Source organism: Filicampus tigris, chromosome 6 (assembly GCF_054856515.1).
Source record: "Filicampus tigris isolate MCC_2025a chromosome 6, RoL_Ftig_1.0, whole genome shotgun sequence".
Taxonomy (NCBI): domain Eukaryota; kingdom Metazoa; phylum Chordata; class Actinopteri; order Syngnathiformes; family Syngnathidae; genus Filicampus; species Filicampus tigris.
In genome coordinates, this window is record NC_141222.1 from 16,929,335 (window position 1) to 16,944,297 (window position 14,963).

Sequence of the window (14,963 nt, forward strand, 5' to 3'; positions counted from 1 at the left end):
CAGTCGAACGTAATATGATATGGTTTGTAGACAATGACGATACAGACGCCTTTGAAACAGAATAGAGGATGGTAATTACCGCTCGATTTTATTTTTCATTAAAATGGGGCTTCTCTTGCATTGACACATTATTTTTACATCATTGATTGAAACAGTAAATAATAATTAATTCTGCCTGTGTGAAATCCACATCGCTGTAATTCTTAATACTGGAAGTATTTCGGGGAGAAATAAAAAAATCACATCATTGACTGTTATCAAGAAAGCTGGGAACATCTTTTAATTACATCAACAAACATATACAGTATGCCCCTCGAGCATCATGAATTGCTTAAATGCAGACTATTTCAATTTCAGTATATGCTATTGAACCACTGGCAGAAAACACTAGTAAATGTTTTAGTGAAATTGTAATTTTTGTTATTTTGTTATTGACCTTTTTTGTTTATTGTTTTGATCTCCTTGGAATATGAATGCTGACAAAACCCACCAACTCCCACTTTACAACGTTGAACTCGTCCATGTTTTCATTCCCGTGAAAGTACACCTTTTTTCTTTTATTTCCAAAACTACTTTACAATAGTAATGATACCGTTTAATGCTATTCCGAAAAGGCTTACAATTTGTACAACTTCCCCTTAATAGTCAGATCAGCTCCTATAACAGATGCCTCCCCCCATCTGCAGTTGAGCAAATCTACAGCCCTCTGGCTGTTATTTGTTAAAACACACGAAAAGGCGAAAGAAACGCGCTAACGCGAGGCTGCTGGCGGCATCAGTGGCGAAGAAAGAGATGGAGTGACAGCAGGGAAGGGGGAGTGAAGACTGAAGAGTGGGAGTGAGGGAGAAAGAGAAGAAGCAGCATGTGGAGTGAGAACGAGGAGACAGACAGGCAGGCAGAACGACGAAGCGAGTTCCGAGCTAGGGGAGGGTGCAGATTGCATGAACCATGACCACTATGGGGACGGCAATCACTCACTTGGCCAGATGCTTCATAAATAGCCCGAGGACTTGTCGATTCTTCTCCGGTAGCTTGTGGACCAGGCAGTGGACGGCCTGGATACGAGACTCTGGACTGCCGCCCTCTGTTAAAAAAAATAAAAAAAAAAATCAAATAAGCAAGTGGCAGGAAGCCAAGAGGGAAGATTGTAATCATCCTATCAATTCCATTTATAGGCCCGAAGCGCCTAATAGGACACATTACGAAAAATAAAAAGTTAGCAGATCTTTAAGGACGCAATCATCGGGGGGCAATAAAGCTTCAGGACGGGGGGTTAAGGGCAAGGGGATGATGCATTTCCGTTTAAGAGGCGTAATGGTAATATACGGCGTGAAGCCTGGTAGAATTTGGCAGTGAAGAGGATGGAGGGGGGGATCTAACAAGCTTTGCAGAGGAGACAAGATTTACATTAAAAAAAAAAAAGAAAAAAACACAGAATGGCTTAAATATCTCCTCACACATGGGCATCTGAGCGCCCACGCCGGATATCATTACTATGGGAACGACGACGGGAAAAAAAAGGGATGCCGTCATCTATCAAACGGGAAAAAAAAATAAAAAATCACTGCTAATCCATTTCTCAAACCCCCTCTTCCTTTCATTGCAAGTGCCTGATAAAAATGTCAAACCTCATCCAATTATAGCACTTGTTTTGAATTGAAGATTTAATTAAAAACAACATCATACACGGGTTGAAATAAGGATGGTTGTTGTTCAAGGTCAGAGGGAACATTTGCAGGTAAATGAAACAGCATATTGTACTAGCATGGCAACAAAAAACACAGATTTAATGTAAAGCCACGCACACACGGACATGAGTGTTCCAGAGATGAGTGGCTCATAAATGTCACTTTACATTGACGCCTAGCTCTCAAAAGTGTCAAGAACAAACACTGAAAAGAAAGTGAGAGCGAGACAAAGTTAAGAAAAGCTCAGCCAGTCAGTAGGCGTGTTCGAGGCACTCTTGACAAGCACTGCAAAGGACTTGAAGTAAACCAATTGACGTGTGATTGAAGTGTAGAATTTCAGATGAAGTGTTTTCACAAAAACATGGCATTTATGATCTGGTAATGACAACAATTTTATGCAGTGAGCCCCTTTTCATCGCAGGGATGCATTCCTGATTTAACCGCAACTGATTAAAAAAAAAAATGCACAAGACATTTCTGGCTGGGGAACAAAAAGTCGGGTAGCTCGGTTAAGTCAACCACAAAAATTGGTCGACACAAAAATGTCTGCCTTGAAATGCTAATTAACATTTTTAAAACCATATTTGCGGCATCTAAAATCCATGTTTGGCCACTTCTGTTTCCTTCAATGTCCATGAAGATGAAGATATTTAGCATTTGGTGTCGCTTTGGACTGAAAAAGGACAAAAACATGGTTTTATGCAATTACTGCAAAGCGGAGCTGGTGGAGAGTGAAGACTTGAACACGGGACTGTGACCCACGTGACCACGAGCTGGCGGCTACTTCGGCGGACGCCTGCTGCTAGAGATAACAACACATCTTAAACTTGGTGTTTTAAAGTAAATTAACACTGAAAAAACGTAATATTTGTTCAGCTAACTTATCTTAGCATAGCTTCCTGCCTGCCTCATTGCTAAGCGTTGAGTAGTGATGAGTGTGAGTGTAAAGTGACGTGATTACTGCGGGAAATTCTTTAACAAAAATTAAATAAAGAGCAGGCGAGTGTGACGGTGACGGCTGGATCTTGTATTGTATTTTTTTTTTTTTTTTTTTTTACTTTTGGGGGGATTGGGGGGGCACTCGAGAAATCTATGGAATAATCAATAGGATAATCAATTCTAAACAGGTTTGTTTGTGACAGCCCTAAATATAGTATATAGAGAGCAAGCTTTATTAGTTTTACCCCTTCCACATACATTTAAACTTATTTAAAAAAAGCACTTACACTTATTAAAACACTTTTTAAAGTTACTTTAAATGCCTCTTCTGACTCTCGCTAGCACAATTTTCTAAATTAGATACACAGTGTGCTTGCTTCTCTAGCTGTCACACCCAGATTTCTGTAAAAACTGACATAACAGAAATGAAAATTAAACATTGTGTATTTAAACACCAAAATTTTAACCAAACCATATAATTTGGTCTAATGAAATACTCACACAATGCTAACATATAATGCGAAACACTGTAGATGGGCTAACGGAAATTAACATAGATGTCACGTGAAGTATAATCCTTCAAGCATCCACTCCCATTTTAACACCCACCATTTTATTACGAAATATTGCTCTTAACCCTCCAAATGGGCACATACCGCACATATGTTGTTTGCACTGAGACAAAGCGGTTAGTCTCGGTGGGACTTACTCGCCGGGCTGATGAACTCTTTGTAAAGTCCGTAGGTCATCAGTGGCTCGGGAAGGCTCCTGCACGGGCAGAAGTAGAGTCAAAATAAGTGAGAGAATGAGAGAGAGAAAGAGGGGCAGGAGTAGGGGGGACAGAAATAGCAGCCGTAACTGTTTTATGGGGTGTGTGCACACTGCACAGTCATGATTAATGTCAGAGAGGGGGAGGGGGTTCTGGAATTAGATGGAGCACGTGTTGAGATAACCAAGTTCATCTGAAGGTACTTTCACTGCGCAGCTGGACGCTGTCCAGAGGCACTTTAAGTCTCAGAGGAATCTGTGGACATTGGTCTTATCCCAACAGATTGTAGTCAAGTCGAGCGCATTACTCCCAAGTCATAGACTTTAGCAAATAAATGAACTGGAGAGTTCTAAGAAAAATAAAATTACCAAAAATTTAAATACACATTGTGCTTCAAATTATTATGAAGCCTAAAATCCCATGAATAATCTTTAGTAGCTGCATCAGGAGAGAAGCAGAAACATAGTTCCACTTTTGATTGTGCACGGGGTGCATTCAAGGACGACTAACAAAACATGTTAAATGTGAATGAAAAATCGCAGTCAATTAAACAGAACACCAAGATTCCAAAGTAATAATTGCATTGCTTTGGCCTGGGCACAAAAGAGTGAACAGCTGAGAATTTCGGCAAATATCGGAGGACGGGTCCAAGAATTTCTGAACCGTAAATGTGTTGGGGTTCACCGTACTGCTCATAAAGGTTTTACGACATACTTTGATTATAGAACAGGTGATTCCCATTTCCAATCGGGAAAATGGCATCCAAATTGAACATTCAACCATCGCATTGGACCTTGGGAGCTTTCACTGTATGTTAATGAACTAAAATAATTAAAAAATATATGTAAGAACAAACTGAAGAATTCAAAGGGCAGTTTGAAAGGGACAAACTCGATCTCATCGAATGAGTCAACCTAAAGCAAAAACTTCCTACATTTACATACATACATTTAAACTGCCTCGGCTTGCTGAAGCCAAAGTGCATTTTAATATCACCCACACGCCGTCAACCTGGGCGGTGAGCGCGGAATAGACGAGCGACCTTGCATGATCAACTCTGTAGCAATTTTATAAAGAAAAAAATTGGGCATTTTTGTTGCAATCTACAGTTGGGCTCCCACGTGGTCACCGTTTTGGGCAGAAGCATACCTCAGGTACAGCTTCAGTGCGCTGGTTATGGTTTTCACGTCCCAGTCCTCGCTGGTGGACAGGTCCACTTCGTTGCTCTTCTCGTCTAAACCAATCAAACAAGATATTCAATCAAGATATTCTCTGAAACTTAGGAAATGCAGTTGTTGGGAAAAAAATAAAGTACAAATACTTTGTTAGATAAGTAGATTTTTCAGTTATCTATGCTTGAGTAGAGAGGTGGGTAGAGTACCCAAACATTGTACTTACTGTTATTTTAAAATATGACTCAAGTAAATAGTAGCCCTCAAAACCTACCCAAATACTGAGAAACGGTTAACTTGTCAGTACTGTATTTTATTTATTTAAATCAGACCATGAGCTTTACATAGTAAAAATACTTTTTAAAAAAATAGCCACGCAAATTCAGATATTGCCCAGCAATATCATTCTAATTAAAAGGCTAATACATTAAATCTTTTAAAAATAAACTAATTGCAAATTCAGCCAAAACCAATATTTTATAATCAGCCTTCTTTATGTTGACAGTCTGTGCTGTTTTTGTCATGCTTCATATAAACGGCTTCTTTGTAAGGCTGGAAAATTTGTGCCATGTGACGGCCAAGAAGCATCATGGACTGATTCCTGTGACTGAATTCTCAATAATGAACCAAAACAAATGCGCAAGCAATAATAGATAAAACTAAAAGTGGAAGGACAGTGGAATGTAGCTCAATGTAATGTGTAGCGTTTCTTCTTAACAAAAATACTCAGGTAAAAGTAAAAAGTATGTTGCATTTTAACTATTCTAAAAAGTATTTTTTTTACCAAAAGTTATATGAGTAAATGTAACTGTATTAATGCGATACTAGTAACAGTATTGGATCGATACCAGCCTTGTTTTAAGGTATTGGGATTCGTGGAGGTTGACGATACCAGGAATTGTACACTTAAAAAAAATCTAGCATCGATTAAGTCCTCCTCGGCAGTAGTTAGTAGTAGTTCACCCGTTTTCTGAAGGTGAGTCATGATTGGTCGTTACTGTGATGTCATTTTCAGTCGACAGTAAGTGACAAAATGGCCGCCCCTTGAGGTGGCTAAAAAGGGGTGGATTATGCTGTTTAACTCATATTTCACAAACAAAATGCTCTATTTAAAATAGTGGGCCTGCAAAGAACATATTCTTGAAATAAATGTTTGGTTTGACTTCCACTTTAAAAGTATAGTTTGATGCTGTCTGCGGCAAGAATGATCTGTAGCGAACATTTTGTGTCCAACCTAAAAACCACAAACTTCTAGTGTTAAAAAAATCTGTCTATTAAAAAAAAACAAAAAACATACAGGTACATTTCAGAGACTACTTAAAAAAAAAAGACTTAAATTAGAGCTAAAAGAGAAATTCCATCAATTTTCCACTGTCCTCTGCTGTAGAATGAAACTGACGCCATAACTGCTCTCGGGCTTGCATTGTTAACATCACATGGCCAAACCCAGAAAACAGTTGAGCCGTGATGTTGGCAACGCAAGTCTGAGGGCAGTTTGGGGGCATGAGTGGGGGCACATACAACTTATTCTTGCAAAGAAAATGTTTGCATTCAGTACCCTTTTAAGTTAAGGATTTGAATTAGAACTTCCAATTTAACCAGAGTCATTTTTTTTTTTACACTAGTATCTGTACTCGCCACTTCTGTGAATAGGCACCCGCAATTTAACAGGAAATTGGGACTTTTTCTTAGCGAGGCGAGAATAAATATATACAGTAAAAGTTGTAACGAGACGTACGAGGTGATAAAAGCGCTGCAGCTGGGAGGGCTTACGGTCCCGGTGGACGTGAAAGAAAGTTAGTGGTTCTACACTAATTACATGATTAATTAATCCCTCACTACTTCAGAGGCTCTGCAGGGACTCTGGAGAGGCGTCGGGCTGGGAATTGAACTTGCAGAAGCGTGCTGCGTCATACGTCAGACACAGGAGCGTTAGTCATCTATTTTTGTCCTTCACCATTTCCAGGATATTTTATCCCACTAATTTCTTTGCCTCACAGTATAGTGCAGGTCCTCAGCGGGCAGACTCCAGACCCAGACACCTTTCTATACGGATTAGATTATTTTTGACAAATGCTGGTAATTTAACAAATTTTGGGGGAATTTATGATGCACTAGAAACTAGTGGAAACTATATATATATATATATATATATATATATATATATATATATATATATATATATATATATATATATATATATATATATATATATATATATATATATGTGTGTGTATATAGGGGAGGAGCTAATGTTGTTATTGAGAGTAATCTCCACATTTCTTAGCTACAAATAATTGGGTCTTTGTTTTTGTTAAATGCCTGCCCACCCGTCAAGTGTGGATTCAAACAACAGAGTAATTATTTTGTTATTTGGCAATTTACGAAAAAGCGCCTGTTGAGCAAGCCATTCTGAATTGTGTTGGACTGTCATCTCACAGTGAGGCTAATTTGCATGACCACCCCCAGTGTAACCACCCCTAGTGTATTACTAACTCAGCAGGTTGGTGGTGAAGTGTCACATCCACCAGTGAAAATACAATTAATTCTTCAACTGTCTTTTTGAGGGGGCTCACATGTGACACTAAGCGCTCGTTTCACACTCGAGAGCCATACTCGGCATTGGCCACCCCCGCAGTTGAGGTCCCTACATAAATGAGTGATTTCAACCAGGCTATTAAACGTGGATAATAAGTGAACTGTAATTTTGATTTTCTGGGTCTTTTGACAAAAGATTATCACAGATATTTCTTTAAGACAACTGGGAGCTATAAATTGCGAGTGGGGAGGCACAATATCTCCTTTAAAATCCATCCATCCATTATCTGAACCGGTTAAATGAGATTTAAAATGAAAAAAAACAGCCAAGAGAAAAATGTGTTCAAGGCCTGACCAATATGGATTTTTTTTTGAGACCGATGATTTGGTAGAATAAAATTGTGATACCTGATTAAAAATATGTACAATGAGTAAAATAACTTACAATAAAGATATAAATTGCAGGCAGAACATTTGAATATTTTGTTTACCTTTACAAAAGAGAGGAAAATTGGCAAGACTGTCAATTTTTTGTGCGGGGTGCATGTTTGAAAGTTATCTTTGTCTTATGTTGAAATGTGTTAAAAGAAAAAACAACAACAAATGGGACGATTTCTTCCAATTTTAAAAGTGGTAACACAGTATCGCCTAAGTGAATTCACTGGCCAATTAATCGGTCAGGTTAAGATAAGATAAAGTTGTTTAGTTACACTATTAGTTTGGGTTGTTAACATCTGAATGAATGCACATGTTATACTTTATTATTTGTTTCTTTAAAATGCACTGCATTTTCATTCTGTGTCCAAAGAGATGGACCTCTTACTTTAAATGCAGGACCCTCAACTGTTTAAGGTATAGCATAAAATGGTATATAGTTGCGTAGCATAAAATGGTATATAGTTGCGCTACATAACTGTACAGCAGACAACTAAGAGTTTGTTATGCTGTACAGTGGAGTCTGGCTTGTCTGGCACACAACATTCTCTTCAATTTGTACTGTAACACAGACTGCGATTGGATGCCGGCCACGGTAATGGATTCGAGACAAAGAGGAGGAGGGTCCTCAGGGTTTAAAGTGTGATTCACCCATACAGCGCTGTGGATGTCAATGTGAACAGTGCATGCGTGAATACAAGAGCTATTTGAGGAGCGATGAAATGAAAGTTAGACTTGGTTTATAGAGTTCATTCGGGCAATCAACTAATCTCGCCCATATCTTCTCATATGTATTTTTTTACACAACAAAGTAGCAAAACTAGCAAAAGAAAATACTAGTGTATTATTAAAAACAATGTTTCATACATTTTATATTTACCGTATTTTTAAGCCTGTATCTTTACCTTTACTCAATTGAACTTGGGCGTGTTACAAACTTGCATTGAAACTACTCTTCCAACTGCTTGCTTCTGTCAGGAATGTGATTAAGGACCACAAAAACTTTGACCACAATAATAAACAGTGTTTAACAATAATATTATGATAAGTGAGCATCATTATCTTTCTAACGGCATATTTCTTCATACAGCGCTTGTGTTGAACCTCACTGCTTTACTACGGGTTAGAGTGTCAGCTAATGGGACTGCGTATAGCATGAGTGTGCAGCTCTGTGGAAGACAAGACAGGCCTGGCTGCTCCTGCTGCCTGGGTTTGTTGTCATTCTGAACACAGCGCTGGAAAAGTCAGTCCCGCGTCTGCCAGAGGAGGCGGCAAAGTAGACAGCAGGCGGGGGAAGGACGTGAGGGGGAGAACGTCGGCAAATGAAGGGCCGAGCAAGGATACAGAAGGTAAAAGATGACTGTGTGTGTGCACATCGAGTGACAAAATATATGAAGTCTCGAGATGTAACAATTTTATTTTGAAAAAATAAACGGTTTCCTGGCAATAACACATTTTCTATTGTATAATTCAATTTTTTGGGTCACATTATTTGTATTCTCAAAACGTTTTTACTTTATTCTAGAAAAATATCCCTTTTTTTTTAATTGGCAATACAATTTTTATATTTATTTCGAAAATATTCTTGACATTAAAAACTTCACTCTTTTTTTAAGTGCAACATGGCAACTTTATTCTCATAACACCGTGACTTGATTCTTGTAGAATTCTGACCCTTCAACATGTATATTACAACATATTACTTTTTTTTGTCAAATTAAAAACATATTCTTACATAATTAGTGTTTTTTTGCATAATATTACGATTGTAATTTTCAACTGAAGTGTGACTTTTTTGTATGAATACAACATTATTGTCCTAACAATATGACATTAATTTCGCTCAATAACGTCTTATAATTTTAGTCTCCTAAAAAATTGTTTTACTTTCTCAAATTACAGCGTGTTTCTCACATAATTATGCTTGTCTTGCCGAAGTATAACTTTGTTGTAATATTACTCATTTATTTTCAAGAAATTAACTTTTACTTTGCAGTTTCACAATTGTATCCTTCTAATTGACAATTTTATTCATGTACACTTGTTTTAAAACTTTATTCTCATAATTTCCTCCCATTTTTCTCTTAATGTTACAACTTTATTCTTGTATTACTTGAAATTCATTTAGTACTCCTTTCCTGTAAAACAGCAACATTAATGTCATTTTATTCTCAATAAATTATATAGTTCTTTCTCTTCATTTATATTAAAATATTACAGCTTTATACTCATAAAATTACTACTTTCCCTTTTAATAATACATTCTCATGACTTGCGCTGGACCACAGCTCTACACTGAAAATTGTATGAAGTGCTGCCACCACGAGTGAAAATTCTTTCTGGGCTTCACCTGCTCAAGTAGCATCTGCTTGCCTGGCAGCAATCCGCTAGCTTTGTCCCCGGGCTTCACGGTAACGCAAGCCGTACGAAAACCATACTTGCTATTGGCCTGGCTCTAAGAAACTCTAACCTTGGCCTATTGTATTTATAAGGCATGTCACACATGTTTTTAAGACACCTGGAAACTATTTTGAATCGTGAAAAAAAAAAGAAAAAAAAAAAGCACCTTACCAATCATTAAAGAGAGGAGCTTCTGAACCTTGGAGCTGACTCCGACGACTCTGTACAAGCCTTGGTCGTTTATTCCTGTGCAATAATCATAAAGCGTTGCTTAAGTGGCATTACAAAGGCTTTAGTGGCATGAGAACAAGCAAAAATATCAAATAACTGCAGGACAAGTAGTCATTTGCGTGTAAATACATCAACAGGAACTGTGATTATTAGCGGGAAGTCATTTTCAAAACTGGTGCACGTCTGAACCCTGGTGTACAAAGTGAGACACTGCAACAAAGTCATTCCTCCACCTTGGTTTTGTTCTTAGCAGTTTTAATAGCATGAAGTCTCCTGGTAAAGAAATGTATATAAAGTTGTTAAATTATGCTCACCTCGTGACTCAATGGCGCTGATTGAGTTCTTCACAAAAGTCAGACCCACGTCATCCAGCTGAGCGTCGACTGCAAGAGGACAATATTTAGATTACAACTTTCTACTTTTAGTTTTCCAATTACGGCCTTCAAAATGTTAGCTTCTTTTTTTTACATGCTACTATATTCAGACGAAACTAACTTTAGTTGTAATAATACAGTGCAATTCTTAATACTTCAACCTTTATTCCAATATTTTTCATCTCTAGTCTATAACTTTTCTTTTATCTTATTCTCATACATTTTTCTGACTTTTTTTCTCACATTAACATATTTATTCTAATATTTCGACTTAAATCTTGTAAAATACTTTTTCTTGTGACATTACAATTTTAACATTTCAGTTTTACTGTTGCATTATTTCAACTTGCTTCTCACAAAAGCTTTTTTGCATTTTACGATTTCATTCTCGCCAAAGTATTTTTTTGTACTCTTATTAAAAGTGCATTCTTGTATAGATTTTGACTTTATGCTATAAAATGACGAAACTCAATCACTGCCAGACATTTTCAGAATCCCTTTTAACCTAACCTTTGAAAATTTTTGAACAAAATATAAATGAGTTCCTGGGATTGAATGGCTGGACTGTGAAAAGACAAATTTGTCAATGCTAGTGACAAATGAGTTAATAAAGTATAGTATAATATTATCGTAATAAAAAGTAATATTTCCATCTTCATTTTCACAACTTTTTTTTTACAACTTTATTCCAAAAGAACTACATTTTTCTTGTATTATTATAACTTTATTCTTGTAACTTTTATTTTATTCTCATAATATATTTTTCCTATTTGTACTAAAATTTCCCTCCTGTAATCTTTCAGTTAATAGCTTGACAAGTTTCTTGTGAAATTAGTTTTGTTTATGATTTTTTTGTAGTATTGCAACTTTATTCTCATAAAATGATACATTTTTTCCCCTTCATGATAATTATTACTTTGTCCTAAAATTAGTTATAAAAAGTGCAACAAATCAAAATTCTTTGACTTTATTCTGATCCTTTTCCTTTCAGCGTGGCCCTATTACTCGATTCATTTGATAACTATTCCGACACTTACTTCCTCTTTCTTTAGAATGCGTCCTCCCGAGATAGCGCCCCATCTGTAATGAAACATATTTGTTATTGTGGCAAAGTGACATGAAGGGCAGCCACAGGTCAGTGAAACAATCACTTTGGTGTCAGTTTAATAGCATAGTGAGTTGCGGATGATGACATAGTGCAAAGTTGTTTGACTCACAGGTTCCTTCCCACCCATGGCCAGCATCCAAAATTTGTGGTCACCCTCCGACAGAGCTTGCACTGTGAGGGCTGTGCCTGGCCTGAGAGACACCAGCAAATTTAGGCAAGCCCCATTCAAACTCTGATGCTAACCAAAACAGCAGCAGTGAAGCACGTATTGTTAACAGTCACCCGGATTAATTAAAAGTGTGTCAAATTGTCGCATGATGTAAATGAGCTCCGTGGAACGCAGTATTAAAGATTAAGATTCCTCATGTGGAGACGAAGATAGATGCCGTTGCTCCACAATGTTGTGTCCAACAATTAAGCCCAGTATTTTATATTTTGTTTTAAACTTGACATAATTTGTAACATACAAGGAACATTGTAAAAATAAAGGCCTACTCTAGTTCACAGACACTTCCCTTTGAATAAAAGGGATACTACTCTGTATGTAAATACGGTACGAGTATCTATTTCAAAGACAAACAAACAAATCAAATCATACCGATCTGTAATGTCGAGCTCCAGGCAGAACCTCCTGTCCAACATGTCTGTCGTTTTGCGGACGCAGGACTTAAGCGTGACCGACTCCGTTTCCCCCTGAAGAAGAAAACAAAAGAGAAAACATAAGGTGAGAAAACTATTGCCAACAGGTCTGGAAGTTTGGAATGTGAAACTTGTACAAATGAACACTCACACTCCTTCCGCCAGATCTGTGGTCAAAAGTCACCATATGCAAGATCTTCTGCTCTTTGACAAACGTGCAGTAGCGTTTTACCCAACTTGAACCAAAAGGAGGTGGTCCTGGAAAACCATAAAAACGCCAGGGATGAGAGAAACTATTAAAATTCATGTTGTTAGCATGAGCATGTACGGTATACCGAATACTCATTACCAGTATCCAAGCACTGCAAAAAAAATAAAAACCAGCACTGGTGATTCTCATATTATAAGTCACAGAATGCACTTTGCATCTCGTTTCGCCCTCATGCTATGTTGCAAGATAAATTGAAAAACTTTAAAATAAAAAATTTAGAAAGAAATATAGTTTGAAATATCCCCAAAACAGGGCGGAAATAACTTTTGATAAAAAATCAAGTCAAGTGGAAATTTTTAAACTACTCATGATGTGCTTCAACAAGGCAGTATGGTGGCCTTCAAGAGTAAAAAAAAATTGGGCTTTTCTGTTAATGTCGGAGCAAGTCAAACTAGTTTGCAACTCTGAAATATTTATATTTACACTTGTATGCAGTATGCATGAAGTAGTATGCATGCACTGTGCAATACTTACAATAAAAAACGACACATTGAAACGGAATAGAAATCTTTACGTTTTTCCTGGACGTAAAGGTATCCCTCGCAGCTGATCGGGCTTGTCTGTCTGTACTCCTGAGGCGCCTCTCGAATTCTTTTCATGAGCTCGTTGACTTCTGAACGCGTGCCCTCGAATCGACTCCTCGTCTGCGGCGGAGGAAGCGTGACATTTGCAATGATTAGAGAAAAGATAGGTGGATAGGTTAGGTTAAGATAGGTTACATAGAGTGCACACTTGGCTGCAATTTTTAAATCTAATTCCATGCCACACATTCAGGTGTTTACATTGAATTCCCATTCAAAATGTGCAACTAACATGTCTGTTTACTGGAGCCTAATTATGACTTTACTACTGTGGTAGCGTAAGTTAGTGATAGATATGGCATAACTACAATTTCAGGTTACACCACCGCTGTAATATGTAAGACCCACGGCACAAACGTTCGGTGTGGTATGGGGTAACTACAAACAAGAAGTTTACAATGGTATTACTGTACTTACATTTTGAATATTGATCTGCAGTGCGCGTTTGTAATGGTCGAAGTCCTTGGCAAGCTCGAAACCCTGATGATAAAAAGTGAAGACCGTCTGAAAGAAAGCCAGCATCTGCAAAAGAGGATGACACCAAAATGCTAAGACAGTATCAGGGTTCTAACAGTTTTGGAATATTCATTCCAGTTAGTTTTTATTTCGTTTTGAGTTTTGTTTTGGAAATTTAGTCAGACCGGGTTTGTTAGGTTTTTTATATTTTAGTTTTTTCGAAAACTGTTCGTTTTAGTTTCGTTTTAAAACACGTTTTAAAACACCCCGCTAAGTATTGTGGAGTAAAAATAATAAACATATTATTTTAAAAATAATCATTCGCAAATCAAATACTGGTACTGTATATCAGGCCACGGATTTTGAAGTGGGCTTTGGAAAACGGCTTGGGCACCGTACGATGTAGATAAAGTGCGATACAAGTCTTGTCCATTTACAAGGAAATACCTGGAAATACATATTACATAACAACCCCCTGCCCCGCCCCGCCCGTCCCCACCTCCACGGAAATACGTGATAAGTTAAATCCAATTAGAAGTCGTCTGCTGACGTCAGCACGATTAGCGAATGGGGATTTTGTGAAACAGTAAAAAGTATTTTCAGCTACTTTTCTTGTTTTTTTTAAGCATTTTCATTTTTATTTTATTTCAGAAACAAGAATGTTTCTTCAATTGTAGTTTTTTATTTCATGACTTTTCGTGAACCAAAATAACCTTGCACAGCATATAAGTAGCGTATACACAATTAGCACATGCAAACACGCATTGCTGGTCACGTCACTCACCGGCTCCACACACTCAAATTTCTTCCTCTCCTGGATCTCCTGCAGCTTGCACACGTAGTCCAGCGACTCCTCCTGGAAGTGCTGCCTCATGGTTTCCACCTGGACGTCTGCCTGGAGGGAACACACACACAGGGGGAAGATCATTCTAATCGTGCACAGATGCAGTCTGGAATCCGGTGGAATATGTTGCGGTGGGCGCAAAGACTTAGTGGGTGCTCCGTTGTCGTCACTCGATCAAAACAGTTGAAATTTGAGCGGAGGTCTTAAATAACCGTAAACGAGCTGGAAGGAGCTGAAGGGGAATGCTTCGGGGGAATGGATGATGCTCCAAGGAGAGTCTGAATCATTCGGTCGAAATCGAGGACGATTAATTCAACCAGTGATGACTTGAAAATCTCATTTGTGGACAAAATTATGAGCAGAATTCAAGGACGAAAAGGAAAAAGCAAGAGGACAGAGGACTTTCCTCTCTGGGCAAATATGTTCTTGCAACTGGAGGAAATCGCAACGACTGTAATTATATGTGTTATACTCCTAACAGCAAACTATATCATCAGTTTAAAAATGCTGTCTACACG

At 37.8% G+C, this 14,963-nt stretch overlaps 1 protein-coding gene across 2 annotated transcripts in view; it reads right to left on the minus strand.

Moving 5' to 3' along the window:
- The window catches only part of arhgap10 (Rho GTPase activating protein 10), a 52,905-nt gene that overhangs the window by 20,880 nt on the left and 17,062 nt on the right, over positions 1-14,963 (minus strand). For both annotated transcript variants that reach the window (XM_086033239.1, XM_086033240.1), the window contains exons 7-18: positions 14,386-14,496; positions 13,563-13,667; positions 13,079-13,208; positions 12,445-12,551; positions 12,253-12,347; positions 11,764-11,845; positions 11,584-11,626; positions 10,487-10,555; positions 10,113-10,187; positions 4,546-4,630; positions 3,337-3,395; positions 979-1,084 (exon numbers count right to left, since the gene is read on the minus strand). In XM_086033239.1, the coding sequence (XP_085889365.1) occupies positions 979-1,084; positions 3,337-3,395; positions 4,546-4,630; positions 10,113-10,187; positions 10,487-10,555; positions 11,584-11,626; positions 11,764-11,845; positions 12,253-12,347; positions 12,445-12,551; positions 13,079-13,208; positions 13,563-13,667; positions 14,386-14,496 (1,067 nt within the window). The remainder of the gene's footprint in view (positions 1-978; positions 1,085-3,336; positions 3,396-4,545; positions 4,631-10,112; positions 10,188-10,486; positions 10,556-11,583; positions 11,627-11,763; positions 11,846-12,252; positions 12,348-12,444; positions 12,552-13,078; positions 13,209-13,562; positions 13,668-14,385; positions 14,497-14,963) is intronic.